The sequence below is a fragment of the Chanos chanos genome, chromosome 10 (assembly GCF_902362185.1).
Source record: "Chanos chanos chromosome 10, fChaCha1.1, whole genome shotgun sequence".
In the NCBI taxonomy this organism is placed as follows: Eukaryota; Metazoa; Chordata; class Actinopteri; order Gonorynchiformes; family Chanidae; genus Chanos; species Chanos chanos.
Window position 1 is genome coordinate 3,889,722 of NC_044504.1, and position 14,903 is coordinate 3,904,624.

The following is a 14,903-nucleotide window of genomic DNA, read 5'->3' on the forward strand; positions in this document are numbered from 1 at the left end:
GATCCACTTGTTGATCTCCTGCTCCACTTTACCCTCACTTGTGAACAAGATCCCGAGATACTTGAACTCCTCCATTTGAGGCAGTAACTCAGTCCCAACTCGGAGGGGGCAAGCCACCTTTTTCAGGCATAGGACCATGTTCTCGGACTCGGAGGTGCTGATCCTCATCCCAACCGCTTCACACTTGGTCGCAAACCATCCCAATGCATGCTGGAGGTCACAGTTTGATGAGGCCGACAGAACCACATCATCTGCAAAAAGCTGAGATGCAATCCTGAGGCCACTGCACTGGACAGCCTCCACACCCCGACTGCACCTTGAAATCCTGTTCATTCCACCTGTTTCCTCTTTGAGTACAGTTCTCTGAGTTCTATTCCTGTCTTGCCTGACACTCCAGTGCAAGCACCAAAATTCCTGTACCAGCTCCCGTACCTACCAACTGCCTTTCACTGGTGACCTGAACAGAGCTCCAGTATTTATGCTGTGTTCTCCTTTAATCCCTCCATATAAAACAATATTAATTTTTTTTTCTTTTTTTTTCAAGATTAACATTGCATTTATATTCTGTCTGCAGCAGGTAACCATCAATTAAATATAAATTTTGTTTAACAACTTGACACATGTCCATTTACTCACCCCGTAATAACCATGTGTCTAAATAATAAAATTATCACAAATACACACCTGTCAAAATATCAGGCCACGCGTGCATGCAGACGGGCATAGACTCACACAGAGTGACAGTGGTACTGAGTCAGAAATGAGGACGTAATTACCTACTTCTTAAAGAGAAGTGTTCCAGTTCTGTAGTCACAGCATGTGAAAACACAATTCAATAGATCATCATTATGTGCTAAAAGAGACGGGAACTTAATTGTCTTTGAGGAAATGGGGCTCCCAGTCTTGCCTTAAGCTTCAAAGCAACAGCCCGAGAGATACCGGGGTTTCCATGGTAACTGTCGGCAGCAGACAACCAGCTGGCAGGGAAACAGGGTAAACTGATGTAGACGCTAAGGAATATTCTGAGACACATTAGCCAGAAAAGTTGTCCTCCACAATGTGTCTTCTTCTTCTTCTTTCTCTTCTACTTCTTTTTCTGTCAATGTCCAGAGATTACGAAGTGTTCTTCAAAGATAACTCAGCATCTGTTTTAATCAACCTTGGCAGGAATGTTTATGTTTTTCAAAAATAACCTGCTCCTGCTCTGCATCGAGACACTCTAGACATTTCAATCCTTAAAATCTATTTTCTTGATGGACAGGTTCACATTATTTTATGACTCATAAGTTCTTACCTTAAAGCAACTCTTTTGATCGGCATGCACTGTCAGCTTTTACTCTTACTGTCTACACTGTCATCACAAATGGATTATTGTTAGCGGTGAAATGATGGAAAAAAACCAAAAAAAAACTGGTGGACATCTCCTGTAACATCAAACAACACTTTCAAAGCAATCATTTTCAGAATATGAAACATTCCACAAATGAAGAATAATGATGTTTGCTGTGAAAACAGTGTGCAGATAGCTTCATTATGGTCAGCGGTTCTTTCCTGCATGAGGCCAGACTCTGCAATCCTCCTCTTCACCTCACCTACTGTGTAGGGTGAGAGACAATGTATTTAGAGGGTTAAAGGGAGGAACTCGTAAACAAATGGACATAACATGGATAGATGGTTAAGAAAGTCTAATATTCAACTGTCAAAACATCATACCTTCATCTATGTTTAATGTCTAGCACATTTAATCACTAACATGTTTTACAGTACGTTTAAATTCTTTAACAGGTGTGGACTGAACTTCCTCTGGGTGATATCTTTAAAGAGACCTGGCCACACTGGTACAGACATGGACTCTGATCTGTTACTTGGGTGTAGCGGAGCATTATAGGGTATCTGACCGAGCCAGAGGTCAGCAAGGGGGTCAGATCGGTGACCCCTGTCACTGCCAGGCGTGGTGAGAGGTCATCTGGAGGGGGTCTTGTTTCCTTGATGGGGGGCTCAAAGCTGTGAGACACTGTTTGGGAGACACAGGAGTCTACTGACTGAGCTCTGCTGACAGTGTGTATGGCTACAGGTGCTGGAGAACAGCCAATGTCTGACAGGATGGAAACACTCATGCTCTCCAATGAACCGGAACCAAAAAAAACCCAAATCAATAAAAGGTAATATTAACTTGTATGAGAGCTAAGATGGATCACACAATCGCCCTTGGCATGACCTGCTCTCTCTCTCTCTCTCTCCTTTATCCCCCCCAAAAAGTAAACTCATTTTCCCATGCAGGCTCTTTTTTAATTCTTTTAATTCACATTTCTAAACAGTCTGGTTTCTTGAAGGACAGGTTTAGGTTAGGTGCAGGTTTTATGATTCAGCTATTGCCTATGGGGATTTGATCCATCCCACTTGTAAGCATAGCTGAGTTTAAAGGTAATCTTCTAATGCTGGCGTCCTGCCTTACCGCTGGAAACAACAGAAGAAACGGACCGTTAAATTGATCTAGGTGTGGGCATGATGCGTAATCACCAACGTCACTAGGCTGCGAAAGGTTAGTTTACCAGTCCCAGGTTAAACCCAGACCAAGACTAGAAAGGATTTTCAATGAGGACATTTAATTTTGTCCACAATAAAGCATAATCTGTGTTCTCCACAATAAAGCATAATCCGTGTTCGAAAACCTACCAGAACACCGTACAATCTCGAAATTCTACAATCGGTTCTATCAGTTCTATTTTAGCCAAATGGAAACACATATTTTCTGTCCACGAGGTAAAAATTATACGCAATTAAAAACTGAAAACAACAATAACAACAACAATGGCCTGGAGGCTTGCTGCGGTAAAACAACAATAAAATGTATGACCGTTATAGGCCTATTGGCCTTCTGTGCCTTTGTTGAAGGCTTAAAAAATGACCAAAATTACCAGTTCTGATGTCTGTGAATCAAATATACAGGTTTTAATATGGGATGCGCAACTTCTGTTATTTTCTTTGCTTCCAAATTACTAGTAATAATTAACAGTAATGAGCCCTGAGTAACATTTTATAAGTCTCCGATTTGTGCGTATCAGATAATTAATGCTCTCCTTAACGTTATCTAATATTGAGATTCCACAAATTGCTCAGTAATAAGCCTTTTCAGAACAGAAACTATTGTTTTCCCCAACAAAAGTGGCTAGTCTAATTCGTTGGACAATATTCAGGCACATGTGAGCGAACTTAATCTGATAAGGTATAGTGTCAACCGAGGAAATACGTCTGAGCATTGAGTCCGAGATTTTGCGACACTGAGCGATATCCAGAATCTAATATGGCCCATCCTGAGCTCCAGGTCTGATTGGTACGTTGACTTCAGTTTTGTTTCAGACCACTCAGCTGTATACACTGTGTTTAAATTGTTTAAATTTGCGCAAATAGCATATCATAATTAAAACAGAATCCATAGGCTATACCGTCACAAGAGTTTGTTCATTAGTTAACTTGGAAGCAAGTTAGCTGTGGAAAAAAAATGAAAACAAACAAACAAAACTCATCAGTTTATCATTCAATTCGACATCACAGCCTATGGAGTTGAGGCATAGTGGAAAAACTTTGGGTCCTTGAATCCTCCCTCCTTAATTCTTTTGGTAGGAAGAGCTAAGCCTTTTGTACACCATGTTCCAGACAACGCTGGTGAACTGGATTTACACAAAACTGAGCCTATCCAACAGATAAGATCCACGAACACTTTAAGAATGTGTTTGTCTCAGTTCTGTGACGAACTAAAAAGATACCAGATCATCTCCATGTCCTCATTTTGTATTGAATGTTTGTAGAAACTTAAGTGCCTGGTGTTTTGCAAGGAAGGGGCAAAAGTCGGAATTTCCTCATTTGTTTTTAAGTCACATCCACGTCACTGAAACTGTCGAACAAGCCAGCGGGGGGGGGGGGGGGGGGGGGGGGGGGGGGGGGGGGGGGGTTGTTTCAATCATTTCTCTCGTTTTTCTGGTTAAATTATTGGCAGAGATATATAAACCCAAAATGGCTGGATCATTTTGCAGAGACAAATCACCTCAGGGCATTCGTGGCTATTACCCACTGAAAGGCCGTGCATGCGAGCGCGCGGTGAACGAGAGGAGTTTATCTCTAATAGGACTGAGCATGGCTAACAGATGGAGGCATTCAGCAGTGTCTGGCTCTGATTCCACCAGCCCAAACCCCCCCCCCCCCCCCCCCCCCCCTTGTCCCTCTGGGGCCTCCATTCTCCAGTTCCAGACCAGAAATCAGCTATAACACATACCTTTACCCAGGCTGTCACATCACTCTCACAACCTCTCTCTCTCTTTCTCTCGCTCTTCTCAGAAGGCTCCTCCACCCAACAGCCACTTCAATGCCGGACTGGAGATGGGCTTCCTGGAGACGGGGCCTAGTTTGTAGTGATAAACCGAAGCAATTTTTCACAAACGGCTGTTCTTAAGGTAAAGTGATATATATCCACAGAGCGAGAGAGAGAGAGAGAGAGAGAGAGAAAAAGGTGTCGAGTAACACTTTTTTTTTTTTCCAGCCACACTTGACAGTTGACAGCATATTGATTCAGTCCTTAACACCTCTTTTTCTAGAACTTTCCTCTTAGTGGCCGAAAGGCTGAAAAGTGTTCTTTTTTCCCCCCCTCCAGCTGGCTGGACAGCGAACCCAAAGCAGTGAACCCAATGTCCCCCAGGGGAGGTAACACGTACAGCTGATTGCACCATGCTCTGGTTCTTTGAAACTACGGGGGGGGGGGGGGGGGGGGGGGGGGGTGACGGTGACAGCAAAAAAAAAAATCAACAACAACAACACCGCATTTCTGCAGACTACCACATAAAAAAAAAAATCAACAACAACAACACCACATTTCTGCAGACTACCACAGAGACATTAAAGCTGTGAAACTCCCGAGGAACGGCAAAGGTTACGTCCCAGATGCCATGGGTTATTCCTCCCCACCCAGGGGCTTGGTTCAGAGGCGTATGAAAAGGATGAACTTGGAGAGACGGTTTAAAGCCATCCATAGCATTGCCCTCAGACTAGAGCCGAATGAATTCACCCTCTCTCCCATCTAGCAGGAGGAGGGATTACACATAATATATATGTTGTACATAACGAATGGTCTTTTTTTCAGTAAGGTGCATAGAACTTCGAGTACTGTAAAAGTACATATATCTTAAAAGAAAAGCCTCAGCAAGGTTTCTCTTTTTTTTTTTTGGTCTTTTCACCCTTGTGGTCTTACCTTAAAAACAACCCTGTTAACTAGTGTTTGGTAGTCTCCAGTGTTGATTTTTCAGAAACAGCACGTTTTCAGATTGCTCTTTAATAATTTAGCATTGTTTGATCCTCTCCTTTTGGTAGAGGCATAACACAAGCAGGCTTCCAGACATAAGGGATTGAAAGTCGTAGCCAGGGAAAGATTTAAAAAGTGAGTCAAAGGTACAGCTGTAAAATCTGTTGCTAATTTTTGAAGACCAGGTTCCAAATGATGGGGTTCAGCCAGTTTTCTACTGGCAATGACAGTATTGTCATCATTTAGATTCCACAGTGTGAGAGATGACAGAATTAAACAGGAATCCAGACCAGATAAAATGATTGCTGTAGGGAGGTCGGATGAATGCTTGGAAACACAATGAGTTTACAGCTTTCCTGAATTTCCTTGGGTAATCCAAGTTTTCCATAGTTATATATAGGTAAAACCCAGTCTTGGCATTTCTCAAAAGAGAAGTGAGCCGATTTGACAGCTGCCTAAAAAGAAGCCGGGGAACCTCAGTGTCTCAGAGCTCCCTAGAATTTTGAAGTAGAAGAAATTTTTGACATCATCACTGAGGGAAATTCAAAGCAAAATAATACAAGTCATATAAAAAAAAAAAGCCTGCTCCACAAACATCTTCATGTTCTGCCTTTTTTCCTAAATGAAGTTTACATTTAGCACTCCTAATATCTCTACTAGCAGCTGTCACACGGTGATCACTCACATCATAAGGAAAGACGCCAGTCGCAGAGTATTTAAAATGAGCTTTGGCCATGACTAGATTGATAAAGTGAAGATTTCTCAGGGAATTTGGGATTCAGGTCCAGCAGGGGAGTTAATTACTTGCGTCAAATTCAGAGAATCGCATTATGATTGAAATGCGTCACATTTGGAGTGTTCCATGTTCCAAAACTCTTCACAATTAGCATCCATAGCCAACTGTTATTTTCTCATAATTCACTGTTGACTTACTTTAACCTCTCCTTTAATGGTATTTTTGTTTTAAATGAACAAACTCTTGTGACGGTATAGCCTATGGATTCTGTTTTAATTATGATATGCTATTTGCACAAATTTAAAACAAATCAGTTCAAAGTTAAATTTTAGGAGAATGACACAATACATGAACAAAAAAATATCAACGTCCTCCACAAAACACACTGTACAGACACCATACAGTGTTTATTCAGCTCTCTCAGTCAGTTGTATTGTTCACATTTTAGCAGCATTCTGACCACACTAAATCAATCCCCAGTATGTTGGTTCTGGATTGGTTCTGCTCTCACATAATTAAAGCCTGTCATTTCTAACAAGATTCTTCAAGGATCTTCGTTTGTCTCACAGAGGAGCGAAACCATCCCCGGCTTCCGAGAGAGCAGCCAGATCGGTTTTCTGCTGGGCCTTCAGGAGTTCCAGAGTCAGTCTGCGATAGTCCTGCCCATCCACCAGGGGGCTCCACCTCCTCTTACACCTCTCTCTGTCTCTCTGCCATTCTTCTCTTCGTCTCTGTAGCGGCTCCGCTCCCTCGCCTCGCTCTGCTCCTCCGTCGCTCTCCATCTCCTCTTTCTCACTGTTGCGGAGGAGAGCGGTTACTCCTTCTATCGTGGTGAGTAGTTCTTTCTGCAGGCACTCTGCCAGACACCCTTCAGATCCTTCTCTTCTCCTCACCCGCTGTATACGGTGGGATGCTGGCAGGAAGTCACACAGAGCATCCAGAAACTGCAGCAAGCCCAACTGTCCACTACACACACACACACACACACACACACACACAGAGGGAGAGGGACAGACAAACATTTAATATTCCAAATACAAGATGGAAACATATACACAGAGGGATAAAACCTAATAAGGATGGATGGATAACAGAAAAACTTTCATATTCAACTGTCAACTGTCAGATTTTTTTCCCACTTGAAATAAATGCATAACCAAGGCACCAAAAAAAAAAAAAAAAAAGAAATGAAAATGAAACGTCAGGCATGACGATGATACTGAAGCAGCTCTGATATTGTCTCTGCTCACTCACCTGCAGTGGATGCATAGCAGACCTTGGAAAGGAGAGCTCTGGTGCCACTTTAAAAGCATGGCAGTGCCCGCTCCCGCAGGGCTCACCAGCAGGTGCTGCGGGCTGACTGCCAACCTCTCGCAGCCCGCGCCATGCTGCAGCCAGCTGCCCACGTCCACCAAGGTGTGATCTGGACAGCTGATCTGGAAACACCAGCAGTCCCAGGCAGCCAGCAAGCTGTAGAGATCCTCTCTGGCTTCATCTGAACACAGAGAAAAGGGCGTGAATGTGTGTGCAGTGGGTTTGTACGATGAATCTCAAACATGCATGTGCACACGCACGTGCACACAGACACACACACACACACACACGCACAGACACACACACACACACACACACACACACACACACACACACTGAGGTGCTGGGGTGGTATGAACAGGGACAGTCTGTGAGACATTAAGTATTAAATAGCCTTTGGCAGAGCAGATTTCCCATTAAGCAACTTTCTGCTGAAAAACAGAAAACAGCAGGAGACGCTAGCCCACCACTACAGATGCCTGAGTTTGATTCCCAGGGCTTCAGGCCTGAACAGTTGTCCAATAGAAAAATAGAAAAAATATAAATAAAGAACATAATATATAAATAAAAAAAATAAAAAACAAAACCCAACCAAAAACAGTAAAGCAGTAGACAGACTGTCGAATTGGAGAAACTAGTACATAAATACATACTGAGCCTATGTCTGGTTAACAGTAAGACTTTTACAGGAGCAATTCGAGAGGAAAAGTGTGACATTTGCAATTCCTTGGCCTATTAGGGGGAAAAATGATACCTGCAGATTATTTGGAAGAAAATGGCCATATTGGAAAAAAAAAACCCAAAAAAACCTGAACGTTTTGTCAGTGATTTCCATAAATCAGTTTTCTTCTTTTACTGTCATTATCATTACTGCCATTCAGGCCCTGATCAATCAGTCTTAAAGTCTGACAGATTACAGAGTGCTGTAGATCTGCCTTGCATTACCTGTGGTGAGTTGGCAGTTCTTTAACAGCTGGGGAGTGAACCTGCCCTGGGTGATATCTTTAATGCTCAGAGAGACCTGGCCACACTGGTACAGATGTGCACTCTGCTCTGGTACTTGGGTGTAGCGGAGCATTATAGGGTATCTGACCGAGCCAGAGGTCAGCAAGGGGGTCAGATCGGTGACCCCTGTCACTGCCAGGCGTGGTGAGAGGTCATCTGGAGGGGGTCTTGTTTCCTTGGTGGGGGGCTCAGAGCTGTGAGACACTGTTTGGGAGACACAGGAGTCTACTGACTGAGCTCTGCTGACAGTGTGTACTGATACAGGTGCTGGAGAACAGCCAATGTCTGACAGGATGGAAACACTCACGTTCTCCAACGAACTGGAACCAGAAAAACAAAACACAAATCAATAACAGGCATCAGAATTCATATGTATGAGAGCAGGAATGAATCTCTCAGGCACTGGTCACACACAACTGGAGGAGAAAGAAAAGAAAAAAACAACAACAAAAAAAACAAAACAAAATTGTTTACTGTCCGTTCGAGTTGTGGAACATAAACAAACACTAAGACCTGGAGCCCCGGCGTCACCGAGCTGTTTCTGACAGCTCCTGCTCCTCTCCATCAGAAACCTTAAAATAAAACAACAGCCAGACTGGGGAGAGATACAGGCGCTCGCAGGGGGAGAGCCGGCGGGCCGTTGCCATGGTAACCCGGCAGACAAGCTGCTGTCTGGGCTATTACCGCAGTGGAGAGAGAGATTTCAAACTCTTCTGGTATTGGACCAGAGAGTAGACACACACACACACACACGTCTTCCATGCTGTGTTGATGCATGGAACTGTGGGGAGGCATTACGGCAGGTGAGAGAGGCAATTACATTTATAATTACAATTACAATTAGGATAGCAAGGCAAATATATGACTTGTTTACATGCGCAGCTTTCCGTCAGCCACTGCAGAGTTCAGAGTCAAATTCATTAAAGTGAAATGAAGCCAAATTCATCATGCAACTTATTACACTATTGTGAATTGTGTCTACTGTATCCAGGCAACCACTATGCTAATAAACTCTGAAAGGGCTATACACAATGCAAAAATAATTCAACTGTTTATTTTAGTGACAAAATATGTTAATATCTTGAATTATAGCAACTAACTGAATTTTAGTGAAATTACAATAAAGTCCCTTTAAAAAAACGCCTGCCTAAAAAAGCCCACCACACGAGAGACTGTTAGAAGTTCTCTGACAATGAACCTTATCAAATACCAGCGTCAAGGACTATGATACTCACTCTAAGTGCATTGCATACTTCAATTAGACGTTGATGTATTTACTTATTTTTGCTCTCAGATGACACCTATGCATACAATGTACCAAGCAATGTACTTTTCATGAAACATGTACATTCACTGATAATGAATTAGCTGGGTTTCTGTAAAAGTAAATAAATAAATAAATAAGTAAATAAATAAATAAAACAAAGTAACAAACGCGTTCAAGGTGTTTTTACTGTAATAACGTAATCATCATCTACAAAACTTGATTGTCAGGCCATAATCAGTTTCATATTAAAATCTTGATGACATATTTAAATGGAAATTTGGTTACTTTGATGTTACAACGGTTTATACAGAGGCTTGAGCTGGGATTAAAACAGCCAATTACTACACCAATTATCCAGTGGGGGGGGGAAGAGGGAGTGGAAGAGGGGGTGGAAGAGGGGGCTGCTCTGATAATGACTAAGAACCTAACCACCACGTCTCAGGAACTGCAGTCTGCACAGCCCAAAAGGTCAAATAGAGGACACCGTTCAGAACAACGTCTGCTTTCAACCCAGAGAGTTTGACCTTGGTTTGGACAACAGCTTTTGTGCTAAGACCATACAACACAGGACGAAACCCATTAAAGTCAAATGAACTTAAAATGCATTAAGACTGTCCCAGATCATAACATTAGATTCATAACCAAGATTTTCTTGTCTTTCTTTACAAAAAAAAAAAAAAAAAAAAAAAAAAAGCTTTATTACAGTTCCCTTCAAAGGCCTGCTGTCGGCTGAGTTTCTGTTATGGTTTGGATTTCGCTGAAGATGTGATTTTAATGTGAGAGCAGCGCGCAGTCACACAGCAGCATCTGTGATGGCGAACAGCTGGCGAAGACCACGAAGTGGAGAAGCGCATGGCTGGTCACAGTTAGCCGACCATGCACCGTAGCACTGAGGGAAGACCCCCTGAACTGACACTCGCATTTCTGCCAAAACCTGATGAAGTACAACACGGCTGCGGAGAAACACTGATTCACTAACAAGCCCGACGGGCGGGCACGCTCACCGAACGAGTGAGCATTAAAAAGACATTTGGAATTCAATGTCTGTTGCAGTAGACAAGTAATGAACACATAACTACTTTAAGTGCACAGTTCATTAGGAGACTATGCGTTCTCTGTCAGGAGCGATGTATATGTAAAGGAACTGACTTACGTGGTACTCTTTGGAGACAGCATCACACCAAAGACCAAATGGTCACCGAGGATTCTCTGCCACACTCTTTCCACTTTGACGGGTGACTCCGGAGGGTCGGTTTGCATTTTTTCACCCGAGAAATCTTCGCCCTGTTCTTCATCATCCCAGAGAGAAACCAGGCCTTCCTAATGAGCATACGGTTAAAGGCACAAAAGATAAGGACAACTCACAGGCACGCAGTTATCAATTCATTTCATCTAAATGAATCTTTCACATGGGGGTGCGCGATATGTATCGTCTACTATAATATCTTAATTGTTGTTTTAACGATGACATCACCAAGTATGTCACTCACTTTGCAAAGACCAATCAAAAGCACATCTTGAGAGTCCATGCCTTCACTGTGTCATGTAGCCTAGCAGGATAGACTACTGGACACGCGCATTGAAAGTGCATGCAGCGTGCTAGTACGTGGTCACCACACAAGAAGTTAAGCTAGCCTAGCTGCCTAAAAATGCACTGAAGTTAAAAATGTGTGAGCAAACAGCGCCAGGAGACAAAATACAGACCCCACCAGCCACGCGATCTACGTCGTTAGATTTAATTGCTAGACGTGAATCATCCTCACTCGCATGGAGGTGGTTTGGCTTTGAAAAGACGGATGTTGCTCAAAAGACAGCGATTACAAACTAGCCTATGTCGGACATAGGCTGCTGCCATGTAAGACAGCTCGACAATTAACTTGTTTCACCATCTGCAAACTTGCACAAGTGATTTCAATGTTTTTGTATTGTTTTTAACTTGAATGCTTCAGTTTTAAGTAAATTAATAAAAAAACCTGTTTTCCTTAAATATGTTGTTTCCATTAATATCATCAGTAAGCAACAATTAATATCCTGTTTACAAGAGCGAGCTAGTACAATATAAGACTTTAACAAACACATTTTTGGAGGATGCAAAATCGCACGCCCCTGTTTTCACAGCAATCAGAAATTATAATCTGATTGCTCTATTCATGGCCCTAGCTGAGATAACATTTGGCCTGACAACTGCACGTCTCTTTGTTCCGTCAAGAAACAGCGGAACAGCGGCGCATATTTCAGGAGATAATTTGACTCTTTCTCTCCCTTTTGGTATTGTGACATTTTAAGCGGCGGTCACGTGACGTTTGACTTAACGAGACGACCTGTGCAGGGCTGGAGACGAGGTGCGGCGTTCCGGAGACCAGGTCGGTCAGAGCGCGGAGAGACTGTCGCAGCACCCTGTCCTTCACCTCACACTCTCTCTCAAGGTCGTGCAGCATGGTCAAGCCGCTCTGAAGGTCAAACACACACACACACACACAGAGAAACTATTCAGAATGACATATGGAAGTTAAGATTGAACATTTGAAAAAGCATGTGCTTCAAGTTTTTGTTTATTTTTTTAATTAAAAAAAAAAAACATCACTGTGATTTTGTATGTGTGCTGCTGTTTGTGAGATTTTTTTAAACATTTTTTTCCCCACACTGAAATTAGTGTGAGAGGCTGACACGTCACTGTGTTCTGCTGTTATCGTTATTGTGAAATCCAGTTGGAGTGGTACTGTCACTCAGACACACCCGAAGATCGGAATGAATAAATCTGTTTGTGTGGTTGTGAACACAGGCCAAAAAAACCCAAAACATTCTCCCAACAATTTCATTAATAACGTCTGCTATGGTGCAGGTTCATAGTTGAGGTATGACTGCACTAATCTTGACATTTTCAGAAGGAATTTAAATTCCTTTGTAAACGGTGTGAAACACACGATGTATCAGCTGGCTCTGTGCCTGGTGAATACTCTTCAAATACTAATGAAGCTTTTTTTGCTTTTGTTTACATGAACTGTTGAAATTATTTGTAGATGTTGGGATCATTTTATGTGACATCATCCAGCTGGCAACACAAAGTTTGTGAAGTATGGTTTTATTTCCATTATACAGTATTTTTTAAGTAAGTCAGCTGGCTCCACTGAGTGTTTAATCTTCCAATCAAGACTGTCTGACATATTTATTTTAAATAATACATTCACTTAGAGTAAGTACCTGCAGTCTAGTTTCCAAAACTTGGACAGTGCGAAGGTAATTCTCTTGGGCTGCGTCAGATTTACTTAGTGGTCCACCGTCCGGTTGTCCACTCTGAGACGAACAGACAAAACAAAAACAAGAGGAAAAAAAAATCGATATTACTTTATGTGACAACCTCTTAATACTCGGTGGCTCAGGTAAGGCTGAAAAAGGGCATTACTGACGGTGAGAGTCGTGCCACAGAGGTCAGTGATGATGAAGCTGCTGAGAGGGTTGTCGTGACAACCTTGGCCTTGGAACACGAGCAGCATCTGGTCGGTACCGTAACCCATAAAGTCATCTACAAGGAGCAGGCTCACCCCGGTCCAACAGGACGCGACCTGAGGGAGATTAAAAATGTCACTCAGAGCAGCCAGGCTGCAAGTCTGCACGGGAAAATGCTCATGAAAACTTTTACCAAGTCAAGCAGGCAGTCAAAGACTGAACCAGTGCAGCATAGTGTGATGGGCCTGTAGACCTGTTTGTCCGTTTATAGACTTAAGTCTTAAAAATACACAATTTACTTCACTTTCTGGAAATTGTAGAAGGAGGAATATTATATTGATGTGGGGGGGGGGGGGGGGCAATATAGTTACAGATAATGTGTCTGCTATAAAAGAGTTCCTTACGGAGATAATGTGATACAGAGCCAAGCTGTTAGCCCACACCTGGTCTTTAAGCGGTCAATTGCCAGTTTTCAAATTTAAAACAGCCAGTGTGATTACAGTACGCATCCCATCTCTTTACTTTTAAATAAAGAATAAGTAGATAAAATAAACAAATGTATTACATATAAGCCGTATCTCTTGATTCAGCTATGGATGAACTGACTCAGCCATCAGCTCAATACTGGGTTGGTTTACCCTGTCATGTGGCGTTACCTGAAAAGTGTCTTTCCAAACCGCACAGACATTTCCGTGGGAAAACGTGATGGCAAACAGACAACCACTGCAGCCCGTGTCAACCATCTGAATTGTCTGCGGTTCGTTATACGGGAGTTGACAGACGTCCCTCGGTAGTCCGTTCACAAAACATACCAACTGTTTTCTGTTTGTCGCCGCCACTACAACAGAACTCAACGTGCCATTCCTTCTTTTGGCTTCGACCACACAAACGCACTGAATGACACAGCTGTAGGCATCTGGCACCATGAACGTTCCGTCAGATGCGTTCCCGTCCTCTATAAAGTATATGAGGTTTTTATTTACGTTCATTGCATTTGATTGGCTCTTCACGTCTTCCTCTGGGAACGTTCTGGAACCCAGCGCGATTATTTTCCTTTTGGGAGTGGGTAATTCTCCAATGAAGTGCACATTCATGTGAATGGGAATTTCATTCACTCCGCCAGACAGAGGAGATGTGTAGAAGACTGTGTCTTCATTACTCCATACCAATGTGGGTCCTTGTAATATTGTTACATTGTCTCTCATCTCATATGGTAGGACAAATTCTACATGAAGTTCTGCTTTGGCTGGGGTAACCAAGGAATAAAGCATATACGTGAAAGCAGATACTCTTTTCTTGCACAGCCTCAGCAAAACGCAAGGCACTTTTTGACCCCTTCTCACATCTAGAGCAGACGCACAACAAACTATGTCAACTTCTCTGGCGCTGTTGAACATGGGGAATATTCTGTCGTCTCTCATAGAGAAGCAGACAGTTTCCTTGTCGAAAAACATCCTCCAGCATGTTATCTCTGACCCTAGTCTAGAGTCTCTGTCCTTTTGTCTTGCATGTTTGCATCGGAATAGGAGAACTTCGCCGGCGACGGGCAACATCCTGACGTAGCTGTGCTGCTCCGACGTAACAGCGGAACATGATGACAGCGCAGTGGCTGAATCCATGAAGTCTGAGAGCAAAAATGCGATTTGTTGATACGCAGAAGAAAAAAAACAGACAAGAGCTATGAGTATACACGTTACTGTCACTGATAGCAAATACTTACTTAAATAACCAAAGTTAGTCGCAGAATTTTAGTTTCGTATTAACGTGGCGTTGAACAAACTAAAGTAACTATTACAGTTCTTATCAGTGCCGGTCACATTCTGACCGAAAACGGACTGTTT

At 42.7% G+C, this 14,903-nt stretch overlaps 1 protein-coding gene across 1 annotated transcript; it reads right to left on the reverse strand.

Moving 5' to 3' along the window:
• Positions 1–6,592: 6,592 nt before the first annotated feature.
• On the reverse strand, positions 6,593–14,681 carry fancb (FA complementation group B). The gene is made up of 8 exons (XM_030786585.1): positions 13,719–14,681; positions 13,023–13,178; positions 12,817–12,909; positions 11,937–12,065; positions 10,769–10,935; positions 8,289–8,668; positions 7,284–7,524; positions 6,593–6,995 (listed from the first exon to the last, which is right to left on the reverse strand). The coding sequence occupies exons 1-8, from the start codon at positions 14,679–14,681 to the stop codon at positions 6,593–6,595; spliced, it is 2,532 nt and encodes an 843-aa protein (XP_030642445.1).
• Positions 14,682–14,903: the final 222 nt, after the last annotated feature.

Excerpts from the sequence above, each read along its gene's own strand:
- fancb (XM_030786585.1), bottom strand. The coding sequence starts at position 14,681 with ATGGATTCAGCCACTGCGCTGTCATCATGTTCCGCTGTTACGTCGGAG. Across the intron at positions 10,936-11,936 it reads TCGTCTCCAGCCCTGCACAG|GAAGGCCTGGTTTCTCTCTG; the intron begins GTCGTCTCGTTA and ends TATGCTCATTAG. Across the intron at positions 8,669-10,768 it reads CTGTCTCCAAAGAGTACCAC|TTCGTTGGAGAACGTGAGTG; the intron begins GTAAGTCAGTTC and ends TTCTGGTTCCAG.